Here is a 16,915-nt window from a genome sequence, read left to right on the forward strand (position 1 = left end):
GATTTTTTTTATTGAAATTCGTACTGACCATCCTGTACACTCTTTCAAAAATGGACATGAATGTAAAAGTACATTCTTTCCGGCCAATCTTCAATTTTAGAAGAATATCAAGATCTGGATAATTTTCTTTTAATCCACAAAATATCAAAATTTTTAATCTTTCTACATCAGTCATTTCTTCATGGAACTCTTCATTCTGCATTTTTAATGAGAATTTCCTGATAAAAGTTACTGGAAGCCAAATTTTAAACAATTGAGTTTTCTCCTCATTAGTCAAATTAAACTTATCAGCTAAACTCTCAAATATCTCTGAATTTCTGCACACATGGATTTTGTCATCATATGCAGGAATGATTTTGCTTAATTTTAATAAGGTTTTCCCAGATTTAGGTTGGAGTTGGGCCTCCGAGTCGTCTTCTATTTTTAGTGACCCTACATCTGTCCCTCGTACATCATCTTTGTCAGTTGTCATGTCTCCTGCGTGTCCTCCATCTTGTTTTTCATCATGAGACACAAAGTCAAGGTCACCTTGAGTGGCCGCCATTACAGACATGTGCGTCACCTCTTCCTCACTCTCCACATCACAGTCAATCTTGGGAACATCATTAATGTTCATTTCCTTAGAAATTCTTTCTACACAATCTTTTTTGGACTTTTCTGTAACAAACTCGTTAAATACATTAACCATATGTAATATATTTTTCAGTTGCTCTTTTTCTTTTTTCCTAGACATTGGCTTAGAATCTAACTTTAGATTTACTATCTTGCATTCTGCAAATAAAGAGAGCCAAAATATTTCTAAGATAGAATTTGTAAGTTTGTACAAATCTATCTGACTTGATTTAGCATATGAATTAATTAAATCCATTTCTTACCTTGAGTTTCTTTGAAATATCTCAGCTTGTCTTTACAACGCTGGACTCTGGACTTCAGCACGGCTATTTTCAGCATGTCTGTCTTCAGCACTTCCAATGCTAGTGCTTGTCAATCCATCTGACACCTGTTAAAGTCTACGTAATTTGAATTTGAAGTTCATGATGGCTACCACTGCCAGCTGTTCCTTCCTTGTCGGACGTCCATGGAGACGTTTTAAAATCGCATTGCAGTCTGATAGCAATCGCACTGCATTTGGATGTAAATTGGATGCTAGGTGTGAAAAATTGGATTGTACTCGCACAAGAAACGCATGACATTCACATGACAATTGCATTGCACTCTTCCGACTCTCCTGCATCAAAATAAGACCGATTTTATAAATCTCTAGTGTGTCCACAGCCTAAAACAATTCTTGGTAAAAGAAAAAAAATGATAGAATTGCTGCTCTTTCACTTAATGACGCACCACCCCAACAAAGAATAATCAGTCAATACAGTATACGTGCAGCAAAATTGTATATTTAATGCATACATTCTTCTTACTAAACCAAACCTTCATATGACTAGGTTAATTGGAGAATGAAAAAGATATCGCTTTAGGGAGGAAGAAATGAAGGGTGAAGTGACTGGGTGTAACTACAACTTTGTACTTTGTCCAGGATTAGACACATGTCAGTTTTATTTCTTCCTTCTTCCGTCAGCCATGGCGTCTGCTGATCTGAGAGACGAGCTGCTCTGCTCCATCTGTTTATCTACATTTAATGACCCTGTAACGCTGAGATGTGGACACAACTTCTGCCGGGTCTGTATTGATTGTGTGCTGGATACACAGGACGGGTCTGGAGTTTATTCCTGTCCTGAATGCAGAGAAGAGTTTCGGGTGCGGCCGGCACTGATGAGGAACATAAATCTCCATAATGTCGCAGAACGTTTCCTGATTACTCAGCAAGAACAAGAGGAGATCACCGGGATCTGCTGCACTTACTGTGTGGACTCTCCGGTACCTGCTGTTAGATCCTGTCTACTCTGTGAGGCTTCTCTGTGTGATAAACACCTGAGGGTTCACAGCAAATCACCAGAACACGTCTTATGTGATCCCAGCACTTCTCTGGAGAAAAGGAAATGTTCTGTCCATAAGAAGATCCTGGAATATTACTGCACTGAGGACGCTGCTTGTATCTGTGTGTCCTGCAGTTTGGCCGGAGAACATCGAGGACATCAGGTGGAGATGATGGATGAGGCCTCAAAGAAGAAGAAGAACAAACTGAGAAATGTTCTCCAGAAACTGATCACAAAGAGAAAAAAGAATGAGGAAAGAGTCCGGAGTCTGGAGGAGCGCAGGAGAAAAGCTCAAGAAAAAGCAGCTGGAGAAGCCGAGAGAGTCACTGCCCTGTGTACAGACATCAGGAGACGGGTGGACGACCTGGAGAAGAAGCTCCTGAGTGAGATCTCCAGGCAGGAAAAGGAAGAGTCATTGTCACTGTCTGCTCTGGTCCATCAGCTGGACATAAAGAAGGACGAGCTGTCCAGGAAGATGAGACACATTGAGGAGCTGTGTAACATGACGGATCCACTGACTGTCTTACAGGATCCAGACACCGGTGACTTGTGTGATCCTGAGGAGGAGGGAGGTGATGAGGACACAGGGGGACATGAAAAACAGCCCCATGATGGAGATGACCTGGATGTGGCTGTGATCTCACACACATTACAAACATTATGTGACATAATATCAGGTATAAGGAGCGGGATCTATGTGGTGAGTCCTGCAGACATATTACTGGATGTAACCACAGCTCATAATAATCTCCTTATATCAGACGACCTGAAAACTGCAACCTGGACAGAAGAGAAGCAGAAACGTCCAGAAACAGCAGAGAGATTCCAGTATGATCAGGTGATGAGCAGGAGAGGATTTACCTCAGGACGACATTACTGGGATGCGGAGATCAGTAGATCAGGGAGGTGGAGGGTGGGGATGTGTTATCCCAGTATAGTCAGGATGGGGTGGCAGTCAGTGATTGGAAATAATAACAAGTCCTGGAGTTTGGAGAGATATAAGAATCAGTATTTAGTGAGACATGGCAGTAAAGAGATTCAGTTCCCTTACAGGATCTCCAGTAATAGAGTAAGGATATGTCTGGATTATCGGGCCGGGCAGTTGTCCTTTTATGAGCTGTGTGACCCCATCAGACACTTACACACCTTCACTGCCGCCTTCTCCGAGCCCCTTCATGCTGTATTATATATAGGTCTCCCATCGCGTTTTGGTGATGCCTGGATTAGAATCTGCAGCTGAACAATAATAATTGTTGTAAGAAATTTGCCCGGAGACCAGTGACATCACAGGGACGGGAATCAGATTGGCTGAACAGTTAGTATAACAGATCATGTGATCTGTGGACCCCATTATGGACAACCCCCCAGGATCATTACTGTCATTAGTTTTAGAGGAGGTTCACAAAACTGTATAAAACATCATTCTGAGTTTCATCCAGAAAAGTGGGACGACCGTGTACTCACTTGTCCTCCGTGTACAAATCGTTTTTTTTTTTTTAAAGCAGCTATTAACCATTTGCAGTTTCCTGTGTTAGAGAATTACAATGTATCCGTATAAATCAGATCCCATACCGTGGCGCTGTATGGCATCACATTTCATTTTTATTGTTTTTTTACGAACCCATAGACTCATCCGATTTACACAAGAAACTCACATGTCACAGTATAGCATCCGATCTTTACAGATACATTACAATTCTGTAAGAGGAACATGGGCGTACCAACCGGGGGGTGTCAGGGGTGCACAATGAAAGAACACATCCTGGCCGCGGTACTGGAGAGCGGCCGGCCAGGCGGCCACATACAGCTGACAGTGGGACGGGCGGGACTCACTGCAGAGCAGGCTGAGACTGCGTGACATTGCTATGGCACCCGGCAACGCGCTGGGATTGGATCTGGCTGGAGTCCAGACAAGGTTCAGCGGCATGTCATGTACAGTGTGCAAGTAAGTACACCTCTGAACCCAGTCCGAACCCCTGGATCTGAGGCAGAGGCTGAGAAGACAGGCAGCGGCTGCCATTACAGTGTGCCACAGGCCAGACTGAGACTCCCACTCTCAAGTGCCTGCACCCTACGGTGAGTGATGTCCACGTTCCATGAACAAAAAATAAATAAAAATGGAGTTCTATACAATTATGTAAAAAAAAACAATACTTTATTGTTGTTTTTTGTCTATATTAATTGTATTTGTAATTATTAATAAAGTATTTTTTTTTTTACCTAATTGTATAGAGCTCCATTTTTTTTGTTATTATACATACATACTGCTGCAGAGTGCTGTTAGTGGCCATCTTAAGGTACCTTCACACTAAACGATATCGCTAGCGATCCGTGACGTTGCAGCGTCCTGGCTAGCGATATCGTTGAGTGTGACAGGCAGCAGCGATCAGGATCCTGCTGTGATATCGCTGGTCGTTTAGGAAAGTTCAGAACTTTATTTGGTCGTTAGATCGCCGTGTATCGTTGTGTGTGACAGCTCTCCAGCGACGCTGCAGCGATCGGCATCGTTGTCTGTATCGCTGCAGCGTCGCTTAATGTGAAGGTACCTTAAGTCTGCAGCAGTGCAGTAATCATGTGATAATGAATTCATCTATTCTCTCATACAAAGAAAGATCCAATATGTGATGTCTGCATGGAGTGTAATGAAATACCTGAGTGCCGCTGTAGTGGGTTAGGGTATGTGCACACGCTGCGTACTTGCAGCAGCTTTGGAAGCAGCGGAAACCCCTCTCCATCCAAATCGCCGCCCCCTGTTGTATGTGCGTCCTAAAATTTTACAACCTGAATGACAATGGCTTGCCCCCCCTCCCCCCACAGTTTTGATCCTGGGTACGCCCATGAACAGGAAACTAAATGGTTAATAGCTGCTGCTGTAAAAAACTAATTGTACACGGATGATAAGTGAGAAGAAAATCGTTTTCTTTTCTGGATGAAACTTTGACAATTCTTTATACTCTGGTGTGAACCTCCCCTTAGGCCACGTTCACACGATCAGTATTCGGTCAGTATTTTACCTCAGTATTTGTAGCCAAAACCAGGAGTGGTGATAATACAGAAGTGGTGACGGGTTTCTATTATACTTTTCTTCTGATTCTTCCTCTCCTGGTTTTGGTCACAAATACTGAGGTAAAAAAACCTCACCAAATACTCAACGTGTGAACGTGGCCTGAATACAAATTGGTCTGTGTCCCCTTTTTTAGAGATCTGCTTTACTTTTCAGGCCTTGTTTTCTACATGATGAGCTGTAGTTTTATAGCTGCCATTTTCAGGTCTATACAATATTTTGATCGCTTTTGATTGACTTTTTTAGGGAATTGTGGTGACGGAAAAAAACAGACATTCTGGAGTTTTGATTTCTTTCCTTTTTTGCTTCATGATGAAATAATTTAATATTTTCAACAGGTTGGATTTTTGTGGGTGCAGCAACATAAAATATTTTATGTTTTAAATTGTCATTGTTTGTACCTGGGAAGGTGCAATATTTTAATTAGCTTTTTTATTATTTTTTTTTATTCATAATTTTGAAAAAAAAAAAATTCACCTTATCCTTCTTTTTCAGTGTCGCAGTCGTTTCCTCGCTTGTACTATACAGGTCCTTCTCAAAAAATTAGCATATAGTGTTAAATTTCATTATTTACCATAATGTAATGATTACAATTAAACTTTCATATATTATAGATTCATTATCCACCAACTGAAATTTGTCAGGTCTTTTATTGTTTTAATACTGATGATTTTGGCATACAACTCCTGATAACCCAAAAAACCTGTCTCAATAAATTAGCATATCAAGAAAAGGTTCTCTAAACGACCTATTACCCTAATCTTCTGAATCAACTAATTAACTCTAAACACATGCACAAGATACCTGAGGCTTTTAAAAACTCCCTGCCTGGTTCATTACTCAAAACCCCCATCATGGGTAAGACTAGCGACCTGACAGATGTCAAGAAGGCCATCATTGACACCCTCAAGCAAGAGCGTAAGACCCAGAAAGAAATTTCTCAACAAATAGGCTGTTCCCAGAGTGCTGTATCAAGGCACCTCAATGGTAAGTCTGTTGGAAGGAAACAATGTGGCAGAAAACGCTGTACAACGAGAAGAGGTGACCGGACCCTGAGGAAGATTGTGGAGAAGGACCGATTCCAGACCTTGGGGAACCTGAGGAAGCAGTGGACTGAGTCTGGTGTGGAAACATCCAGAGCCACCGTGCACAGGCGTGTGCAGGAAATGGGCTACAGGTGCCGCATTCCCCAGGTAAAGCCACTTTTGAACCATAAACAGCGGCAGAAGCGCCTGACCTGGGCTACAGAGAAGCAGCACTGGACTGTTGCTAAGTGGTCCCAAGTACTTTTTTCTGATGAAAGCAAATTTTGCATGTCATTCGGAAATCAAGGTGCCAGAGTCTGGAGGAAGACTGGGGAGAAGGAAATGCCAAAATGCCTGAAGTCCAGTGTCAAGTACCCACAGTCAGTGATGGTGTGGGGTGCCATGTCAGCTGCTGGTGTTGGTCCACTGTGTTTCATCAAGGGCAGGGTCAATGCAGCTAGCTATCAGGAGATTTTGGAGCACTTCATGCTTCCATCGGCTGAAATGCTTTATGGAGATGAAGATTTCATTTTTCAGCACGACCTGGCACCTGCTCACAGTGCCAAAACCACTGGTAAATGGTTTACTGACCATGGTATTACTGTGCTCAATTGGCCTGCCAACTCTCCTGACCTGAACCCCATAGAGAATCTGTGGGATATTGTGAAGAGAAAGTTGAGAGACGCAAGACCCAACACTCTGGATGAGCTTAAGGCCGCTATTGAAGCATCCTGGGCCTCCATAACATCTCAGCAGTGTCACAGGCTGATTGCCTCCATGCCACGCCGCATTGAAGCAGTCATTTCTGCCAAAGGATTCCCGACCAAGTATTGAGTGCATAACTGAACATTATTATTTGATGGTTTTTTGGTTTGTTATTAAAAAACACTTTTATTTGATTGGACGGGTGAAATATGCTAATTTATTGAGACAGGTTTTTTTGGGTTATCAGGAGTTGTAGGCCAAAATCATCAGTATTAAAACAATAAAAGACCTGACAAATTTCAGTTGGTGGATAATGAATCTATAATATATGAAAGTTTAATTGTAATCATTACATTATGGTAAATAATGAAATTTAACACTATATGCTAATTTTTTGAGAAGGAACTGTATACTGTATAATCTCAGGATCGCTGTATACAGTCACTGGCAGTTTCCTATGAAGCTCAGTCACAATCTGGGCCTTACAATAGGACGGAGGGGCAGAGACGCGGCCTATACATATTACACATAGTGAGGAATTGATAGATAAAGTGTAACCGGAGAATGTATAACTGCTCCTCCTACAATAACCTGTGTGACAACCTTATTCCACCTTTCTATCTCGCAGGACAAGGGTTGTCGTTATGTCCCGTGTTGGTCACTTCTGTGATATTTCTGGTTTTCTATCATTTTGGAGATTGTGTTTTTCCTTTTCTTGTAATCCTCACACTGTATTATATCTAATGTAACCGCTCGGTATAATAAACTGTCCTCTCCTCCTGTAATATTACTACTGTCACGTGTCTCCTTGTGATATAGTGGGGGCTGGAGGCGCAGCTGTAGGGGGCTCACGGGCAGCCATCGCACCAGGGCCAGAAGAATAAGAAGAGACGATCCGGACTCATGGAAGAGTCAGCAAATCCCAGCCGCCCCCGATCTTGCCTGAAACTTCCCGGAAACTGGTGATTCCTAAAGGTTTTCGTTATTCAGGAGGCCGGGAACAGGTCGCGTCTCCTGACTTTACAGTTCTCTCTATTCGGATCATCTCTTATTGGCCATTGCCCACTATGGAGGCCATAGTACAATGATATTGTAATGATATTATGGCAGGTGCTCCCCCTCCCCCGGTATTATAATGGGGACCTGTCCTAAGGATGTGTGATCATTATAAAAGTAGTGGACAACTCTTTATACCCAACGCTTCTTTCTATAAATCCCCACATGCTCTCCTCATGGCGTTTGTCTCCCACTGGCTTCAATGGAAAATAACATGTACAGAACCGCAACGGATTATTTATCAGCAAACTGCTCAGTGGCCATTATAGAGGTATTCTCATCTTACACATTATGGCGTTGTCACCGTCAGGGCTGAGGGGGTCACACATGTAATTCTCTCTGGTGACTGCTATGGGACCTCTGGATACAGATGATTACACTTGTCAGCCTCCCATAGAAGTCACCAGAGATAAATTCATGCTCATCTCTCCACTGAGACACAGGGCCGCCATCAGGGTATTACTATGTATTGTATGTGATGGTTTATCAGATGGTACTCGGCCCAATGTTATACTATGGGGCAGCGCAGATCTGTGACTTTGTTCCACAGACCGAATTGGTCTGTGGAAAAATAGTCTGCAGTATGCTGTGACTGAGTGACTCTGAAATTCTTATCACACTCGCCCACTCAAGTCTATGGTTGCGTGTGAAACATCAGACTGCACTCAGCTGTCATCTGAGTGCAGTCCATCATCCACAGACTCATACGATGGAGAAGTTAAGTTCTCTGTCTTCTCAAAGTGCTCCGATTCTTTCATCCAAGAGAAACAGATCACACTAAGATGACGCTCGGATTAGAGTTTGAGCCAAGTGTCAGTAGCATAATTGAGCCGATTCTCTCGCTTGAGAGAATTATCACCAGGGCCACCATCAGAGCATTACCCCCTGACTGGCGTATGGGGCCCGCTGAGCAGAAGGAGCCAACATCAGGCCCCCTCTCTTCTGCTTACCGAGCCCCAGTGGCAGGATTCTGCCAGTGCACTAACTGAACCTGCATCCGAGACGCAGGTTCAGTTAAACTCTATGACATGGTGCAGGATGAAGATACATGGTGCAGGATGATGAGGCAGGATGGAGACAGAAGGGGCACGATGGAGACACATGGCACAGGATGGAGACATGGGGCAGGATGAAGACACTTGGGGCAGGATGGAGTCAGATGGAACAGGATGGAGACAAATGGGTTAGTAACATGGGGCAGGATGGAGACAGATGGGGCATGATCATGGGGCAGGATGGAAGCAGATAGGGAGGGATGGTGACAGATGGGGCAGGAACATGGGATAGATGTGGCTGGATGGAATCAGATGGGGCAGGATGGAGACAGGTTGGGCATGATCATGGGGCAGGATGGATACAATGGAGACAGATGGGGCAGGATCATTTTGCAGATGGGGCAGGGTCATGGGACAGGATGGAGACACATGGTGCAGGATCATGGGGCAGGATGGATACAATGGAGACAGATGGGGCAGGATCATGGGGCAGAATGGGATATCACATGGGGAGAACGGATACTCATGAGGGCAGGATGGGAAAACATGGATGGAGCCAGGAATGAGACACATATGGGGGCCAGGATGGGGCAGATTATTACCATAGGGGCTAATTAAAGGATATTATTATATAATGGAACTAGAGAGAGTACAAAGGAGGGCAACAAAATTAATAAAGGGGATGGGAGAACTACAATATCCAGATAGATTAGCGAAATTAGGATTATTTAGTCTAGAAAAAAGAAGGCTGAGGGGCGATCTAATAACCATGTATAAGTATATAAGGGGACAATACAAATATCTTGCTGAGGATCTGTTTATACCAAGGAAGGTGACGGGCACAAGGGGGCATTCTCTGCGTCTGGAGGAGAGAAGGTTTTTCCACCAACATAGAAGAGGATTCTTTACTGTTAGGGCAGTGAGAATCTGGAGTTCCTTGCCTGAGGAGGTGGTGATGGCGAACTCAGTCGAGGGGTTCAAGAGAGGCCTGGATGTCTTCCTGGAGCAGAACAATATTGTATCATACAATTATTAGGTTCTGTAGAAGGACGTAGATCTGGGGATTTATTATGGAATATAGGCTGAACTGGATGGACAAATGTCTTTTTTCGGCCTTACTAACTACGTTACTACTACTACGTTACATTACTGCAGTCATGTATTTTATTTTTTGAGGATACTGTTTTCAATGGGGGTCATGTGCAGAGTGACACTATGTCACCTTTTTTTTCTTCATCTGGTGTAATGTAGAAGTTGGCAAAAATTAGGTAATGTGCTCAGCAAGCGGTGCTCTAGATAATTGTTTTTTCCTTAAAGTATATACAGAGCTCCTGTGTACAATGTCACCAGTGATCAGTGTATTACCTGGACACTATATACAGAGCTCCTGTATATAATGTCACCAGTGATCACTGTATTACCTGTACACTGACACTATATACAGGGCTCCCATGTATAATGTCACTAGTGATCACTGTAGAGTGTGGGAAGTTTGGTGCTCCGTTCTCTGAGCACAATGACAGCGCAGGCCCACGCTTTATTATCGCTGCTGCCACTTACAGGGACTGTGACCGGAGAACTGTGTTCTGCCCGTCGGCTCCCGCTACACCAGGTACCCAACACTACGGGCCAGTAAATAACGCGCATGTGCCGCCTAAGAAACCCTGGGTGACTTACTAAGAACTGTACTATTTCTCACCCGCCTATTTCTGCCGAGCTTCTGTGGCACCCCAGGAGTTCGGGACCGACAGTAGTGCTGCCTTCCTCTCGGGGAGGGTAATGCTATGCCTGGAAACAAGAGGGATCTCTTTGGCAGGTAATTCACACACACAAAACATTCTGAATCCAGGCCAGGAGGGGGAGCTCGAAACCCTGTTTTACGACAGCTTCCCTGAAAATTCATCCTGGTTTGGAGGAGTCAGTCAGAGAGACAGTGGACAGAGACAGTTGGTCCCAGGAGACCAGTGAGATTAGTCTGGAGCAGACAGTGAAGGGAAAGGAGCAGAGGAGAGATTGAGGGCTCAGGGAGTCTACAATAGAGCCTCCTAGGAGCCACAGCGCAGAAACCGGGTGCCGGGAGCCCGAGGCTGTGGGGAGCTGTAAGCCCCATAGCAGAACCGGAGGGCATAGGACTGCATGTAAATTGCCCACACCACACCTGAGGCACAGCAGCGCTTTAGAGTCTAGAGTCACCGTGTAAGAGACCCCAAGAGTACAGCTCAAGCTGCCTGCCGTGCAGGTTCTGTCCCAGGACAGGAGAGAAAGGAGTACTTTGCCAGCAAACTACAGGTAGCAAGGTACCAGAAAACCAGCGCCCAGTGGAAAGCTCCCAACCTGACCTGCCAAGGGGATTTCTCTTGTTTCTGGTCTGACTGGACTCCTTCTGTACCTGTTGCCGTTACTCTGGACTGTGGAATACCACCTTCAGTAAACCAGGTAAAGACTTTACCACACTGTGTCCTCTACTTAATCGACGGCTCATATCATCTGGCCCATTCATCTGTGGGAAGCGTCACCATCACGGCTGCATCAACATCCCCCAGAGGACCCCTTTAAAGCAGCGTCGGTCACCCTCACCGAAAATCACAAGTGGTGTCATGAATAGACTACATCATACCAAACCTATTTGAGTCCCAGGGCTACGGACCGGGTTGCAGCCACCGTGACATCCCCTTTAAGACCGGACCCGGTACCGAGCACGCTGCTGCCCTGGTGGACGACTCACTTCGTTCAGCCCCGGTAGTGCTGGAGACCGCTCTTCACCCTCCACCGACACCCCGGACCCTGTACTAGACATCAAGGACCCATCGCCAGGAACCGGATCATCAGCAACTGCAGGACGACACCGGATTCATCACGTGCTGACCGCGTTGGCACCACCGTTAGATCCTAAGACTCTGCAGTCATGAAGCCGCCAGACTGATAAGTTTAGCCTTAATGAACAGTAGTTATATTTTTGCCCTCATTATCTCCCTCAGCACACCTATCGTGCCCTGATCACCAGCCATACCCCTGCCTCTACTTCACCCTCCCTGCGTGGAATATACCCCTGTATCAGTGAAGTTAACTTTAACCCTTGCTCTGCCTCCTGTCCGTTACTGCATCCCACAACCTGCATTTATGTGAATAAGTGAATGTGTGTATACATGTGACATTTTTAGTTATAGACAAACGTTAAAAAGTGCCACAACAAAATGTCAAAACACGTGTACATTTTTATATGCAGAATGAACAATAAATGTATTTATATTATTTATAGCAAATATATAATAGTAAAGAGATGATACCTCTCCAGTTTGCATCAGGGGCTCTATAACAGTGATCAAAAGGAAACAATAGGAAAAATTACCTATTGTTGCCGGGTACCGGCTGGCAGATCTCGGCGGGCGATAACGGCAATCACATGATCGGACAGCGGAAGATCCGGCCCCAAGACCCCGGAGATTTTCCGACTCTGGGGGGCGCTACAGCCTTATACCTGATTGCTGTTTTAAAACGGCGATGAGGAAATAAGTACACTTAGCTTAATGAGTACTGGGAGTTGCTAAAGGTTTAGGGTATGTGCACACACTGCGTATTTTCATGCGGATCCGCAGCGGATTTGACGCAGTTTTCCATGCGTTTACAGTACTATGTAAACCTATGGAAAACCAAATCCACAGTGCACATGGTGCGTAAAAAAAAGTGCGGAAATGTAGCGTTCTTTATTCTGCAGCATGTCATTTCTTTGTGCGGATTCCGCAGCGGTTTACACCTGCTCCAAAATAGGAATCCGCACAAAAAACGCATAAAAGCCGCGGTAAATCCGCAGGTATAACGCAGTACTTTTTACCTGCGGATTTCTCAAAACAGGTGTGGAAAAATCCGCAGAGGTTCCATCTGCATGTGCACATACCCTTTTACTAAGGCTATGATCACACAATTAGTATTGGTCAGTATTTTACCTCAGTATTTGTAAGCCAAAATCAGGAGAGGAACAATCAGAGGGAAAGTATAAGGCTAAGTTCACACTGGGCGTTTTTAATGCGTTTTTATGCTAATTTTCAGCTGCGTTTTACAATACCAACAAACCCTAAGAGATTTCAGAAATCTCATGCACACACATTCGTTTATTTTTTTATCAGTATTTTGTGCGTTGCTTGGTTTTTTGGATGTAGAGCATAAGTCACTTCTTTCAGCTTTTTTGTAGCGTTTTTCACCATTGAATTGAATGGAAAAGATACATTAAAAAAATACCAAAAATGCAGCGAAACCTGTGTTTTTGCCGCGGCTTCTTTCCTGACAAGCACTCGGGATTTGCTGCAGAAATAAACTCAGCAAAAACGCCCAGTGTGAACTTAGCCTTACAGAAACATGTCACCACTTCTGCATTTTTCTCCCACTCCTTGTTTTGGCTGCCAAATACTGATGTAAAATACTGATAGTGTGACCATAGCCTTAAAGAAATGGATCTGTCAAAAATAGACCAAAATGGCGCTGGACACAACCAATTATATACAGTAATCAGGTCTTTGTTGTGTCCATTAGAGACCGAGTGTCCATCTTTTTAGCAGAAAAAAAACGTGCAGCATGTTGTACCCATTCTAGTGAATATGATGAAACGTACGTCTGAGCCTCCTAACAAATACTACAACACAAAGGTGTACATAGCCTGGGTATTGAAATTTAGAGTGGGCCCCTGGAGTCGGTTCCACTGGTGGGCCCTAGGCACCCCAGTCTGACAATGATGGGGCCCCATATAGTGCTCCATATATAATGGGCCCCATGTATGATTCTCCAGTGTATAATGGGTCCCATATATCATGCTCCAATGTATGATGGTCTCCATATATTTCTCCAAACATAAAAAAATTAAAAAAAAAATTAAAATACCCACCTCCCATGAGTCACCCCCTCCCCGCTTGCTCATTCTGACTGTGACGTCTCAGGTCAGAGGGCGCTATGACATCACATCTGTGCATCCTCTGCCTGAGCAGTCACAGTGCAGAGAGCCAGAAGACACAGACGGTGAGAAGCGCTGGTCACTGCTCTGCTCCGGTCTTCTCACCGTCTGTGTCTTCTGGCTCTCTGCACTGTGACTGCTCAGGCAGAGGATGCACAGATGTGATGTCATAGCGCCCTCTGATCTGAGACGTCACAGTCAGAAGATGCAGAAGACGTCGGAGCAGTGGAATGGGGAGAGGTGAGTATCGTAAGTGACGGGGTCCTGAGCAAGCGGGGAGGGGGGTGACTCATGGGTGCCATCACTGGCACATAAACTGGGCCTCCATAGTGCGCCGATGTCCCCGAAGGCAAGTGGGCCCCCTCTCCTGCTCAGGACCCCTGCACTTGCCTTGGTGCGCCGAGTGCTGACGCCGGCCCTGGAGATGAATATTCTAAAACAATTCTTGCTAAAAGAAAAAATGATAGAATTGCTGCTCTTTCATTTAATGACGCACCACCCCAACAAAGAATAATCAGTCAATACAGTATACAGGTCCTTCTCAAAAAATTAGCATATAGTGTTAAATTTCATTATTTACCATAATGTAATGATTACAATTAAACTTTCATATATTATAGATTCATTATCCACCAACTGAAATTTGTCAGGTCTTTTATTGTTTTAATACTGATGATTTTGGCATACAACTCCTGATAACCCAAAAAACCTGTCTCAATAAATTAGCATATTTCACCCGTCCAATCAAATAAAAGTGTTTTTTAATAACAAACAAAAAAACCATCAAATAATAATGTTCAGTTATGCACTCAATACTTGGTCGGGAATCCTTTGGCAGAAATGACTGCTTCAATGCGGCGTGGCATGGAGGCAATCAGCCTGTGACACTGCTGAGATGTTATGGAGGCCCAGGATGCTTCAATAGCGGCCTTAAGCTCATCCAGAGTGTTGGGTCTTGCGTCTCTCAACTTTCTCTTCACAATATCCCACAGATTCTCTATGGGGTTCAGGTCAGGAGAGTTGGCAGGCCAATTGAGCACAGTAATACCATGGTCAGTAAACCATTTACCAGTGGTTTTGGCACTGTGAGCAGGTGCCAGGTCGTGCTGAAAAATGAAATCTTCATCTCCATAAAGCATTTCAGCCGATGGAAGCATGAAGTGCTCCAAAATCTCCTGATAGCTAGCTGCATTGACCCTGCCCTTGATGAAACACAGTGGACCAACACCAGCAGCTGACATGGCACCCCACACCATCACTGACTGTGGGTAGTTGACACTGGACTTCAGGCATTTTGGCATTTCCTTCTCCCCAGTCTTCCTCCAGACTCTGGCACCTTGATTTCCGAATGACATGCAAAATTTGCTTTCATCAGAAAAAAGTACTTGGGACCACTTAGCAACAGTCCAGTGGTACTTCTCTGTAGCCCAGGTCAGGCGCTTCTGCCGCTGTTTATGGTTCAAAAGTGGCTTTACCTGGGGAATGCGGCACCTGTAGCCCATTTCCTGCACACGCCTGTGCACGGTGGCTCTGGATGTTTCCACATCAGACTCAGTCCACTGCTTCCTCAGGTTCCCCAAGGTCTGGAATCGGTCCTTCTCCACAATCTTCCTCAGGGTCCGGTCACCTCTTCTCGTTGTACAGCGTTTTCTGCCACATTGTTTCCTTCCAACAGACTTACCATTGAGGTGCCTTGATACAGCACTCTGGGAACAGCCTATTTGTTGAGAAATTTCTTTCTGGGTCTTACCCTCTTGCTTGAGGGTGTCAATGATGGCCTTCTTGACATCTGTCAGGTCACTAGTCTTACCCATGATGGGGGTTTTGAGTAATGAACCAGGCAGGGAGTTTTTAAAAGCCTCAGGTATCTTTTGCATGTGTTTAGAGTTAATTAGTTGATTCAGAAGATTAGGGTAATAGGTCGTTTAGAGAACCTTTTCTTGATATGCTAATTTATTGAGACAGGTTTTTTGGGTTATCAGGAGTTGTATGCCAAAATCATCAGTATTAAAACAATAAAAGACCTGACAAATTTCAGTTGGTGGATAATGAATCTATAATATATGAAAGTTTAATTGTAATCATTACATTATGGTAAATAATGAATTTTAACACTATATGCTAATTTTTTGAGAAGGACCTGTATGTGCAGCAAAATTGTGTATTTATCGCATACAATCTTCTTACTAAACCAAACCTTCATATGACTATACTGATTGAAGAATTAAAAAGATATCGCTTTAGGAAAGAAGAAATGAAGGGTTAAAGGGAACCTGTCACCCCGTTTTTTCGGTATGAGATAAAAATACCGTTAAATAGGGCCTGAGCTGTGCATTACATAGTGTATTTTGTGGACCCCGATTCCCCACCTATGCTGCCGAAATACGTTACCGAAGTAGCCGTTTTCGCCTGTCAATCAGGCTGGTCTGGTCAGATGGGTGTGGTGTCCTCCCCCAGATCTTGCGTAGTGTTCCGTTGGTGGCGTAGTGGTGTGCGCATGTCCAACGTCCCGAATCCTCTGCCAGGGGTGTAAAAACAACAGCGATGTCCGTTATTCCATTGGTGGTCGGTGGGCGCGGCCATCTTGCTTTGGCCGCAGAAGCGGCGCTCTGCTGGCCGCGGCTTCAGGAAAATGGCCGCGGGCATCCGCGCGTGCGCAGATGGCTATCGCGGCGGCCATTTTCGTGAAGCCGAGATGCGAATTCTGCTTCACGAAAATGGCCGCCGCGATAGCCATCTGCGCACGCGCGAATGCCCGCGGCCATTTTCCTGAAGCCGCGGCCAGCAGAGCGCCGCTTCTGCGGCCAAAGCAAGATGGCCGCGCCCACCGACCACCAATGGAATAACGGACATCGCTGTTGTTTTTACACCCCTGGCAGAGGATTCGGGACGTTGGACATGCGCACACCACTACGCCACCAACGGAAAACTACGCAAGATCTGGGGGAGGACACCACACCCATCTGACCAGACCAGCCTGATTGACAGGCGAAAACGGCTACTTCGGTAACGTATTTCGGCAGCATAGGTGGGGAATCGGGGTCCACAAAATACACTATGTAATGCACAGCTCAGGCCCTATTTAACGGTATTTTTATCTCATACCGAAAAAACGGGGTGACAGGTTCCCTTTAAGTGACTGGGTGTAAATACAACTTTGTCCTCTGTTCAGCATTAGACACTTTCAGTTTCAT

General features: G+C 44.8%; 1 protein-coding gene across 1 annotated transcript; it reads left to right on the plus strand.

Moving 5' to 3' along the window:
• The first annotated feature begins 1,085 nt into the window (after window positions 1–1,085).
• On the plus strand, window positions 1,086–4,050 carry LOC143776807 (E3 ubiquitin-protein ligase TRIM39-like). Its single transcript, XM_077266563.1, has one exon. It carries the CDS (start codon window positions 1,486–1,488, stop codon window positions 3,172–3,174), a length of 1,689 nt encoding a protein of 562 aa, XP_077122678.1. The 5' UTR covers window positions 1,086–1,485; the 3' UTR covers window positions 3,175–4,050.
• Window positions 4,051–16,915: the final 12,865 nt, after the last annotated feature.

This window comes from Ranitomeya variabilis, chromosome 5, assembly GCF_051348905.1.
Source record: "Ranitomeya variabilis isolate aRanVar5 chromosome 5, aRanVar5.hap1, whole genome shotgun sequence".
NCBI lineage: Eukaryota > Metazoa > Chordata > Amphibia > Anura > Dendrobatidae > Ranitomeya > Ranitomeya variabilis.

Coding starts and splice junctions, on each gene's coding strand:
- LOC143776807 (XM_077266563.1), top strand. CDS start 1,486: ATGAAGGGTGAAGTGACTGGGTGTAACTACAACTTTGTACTTTGTCCA.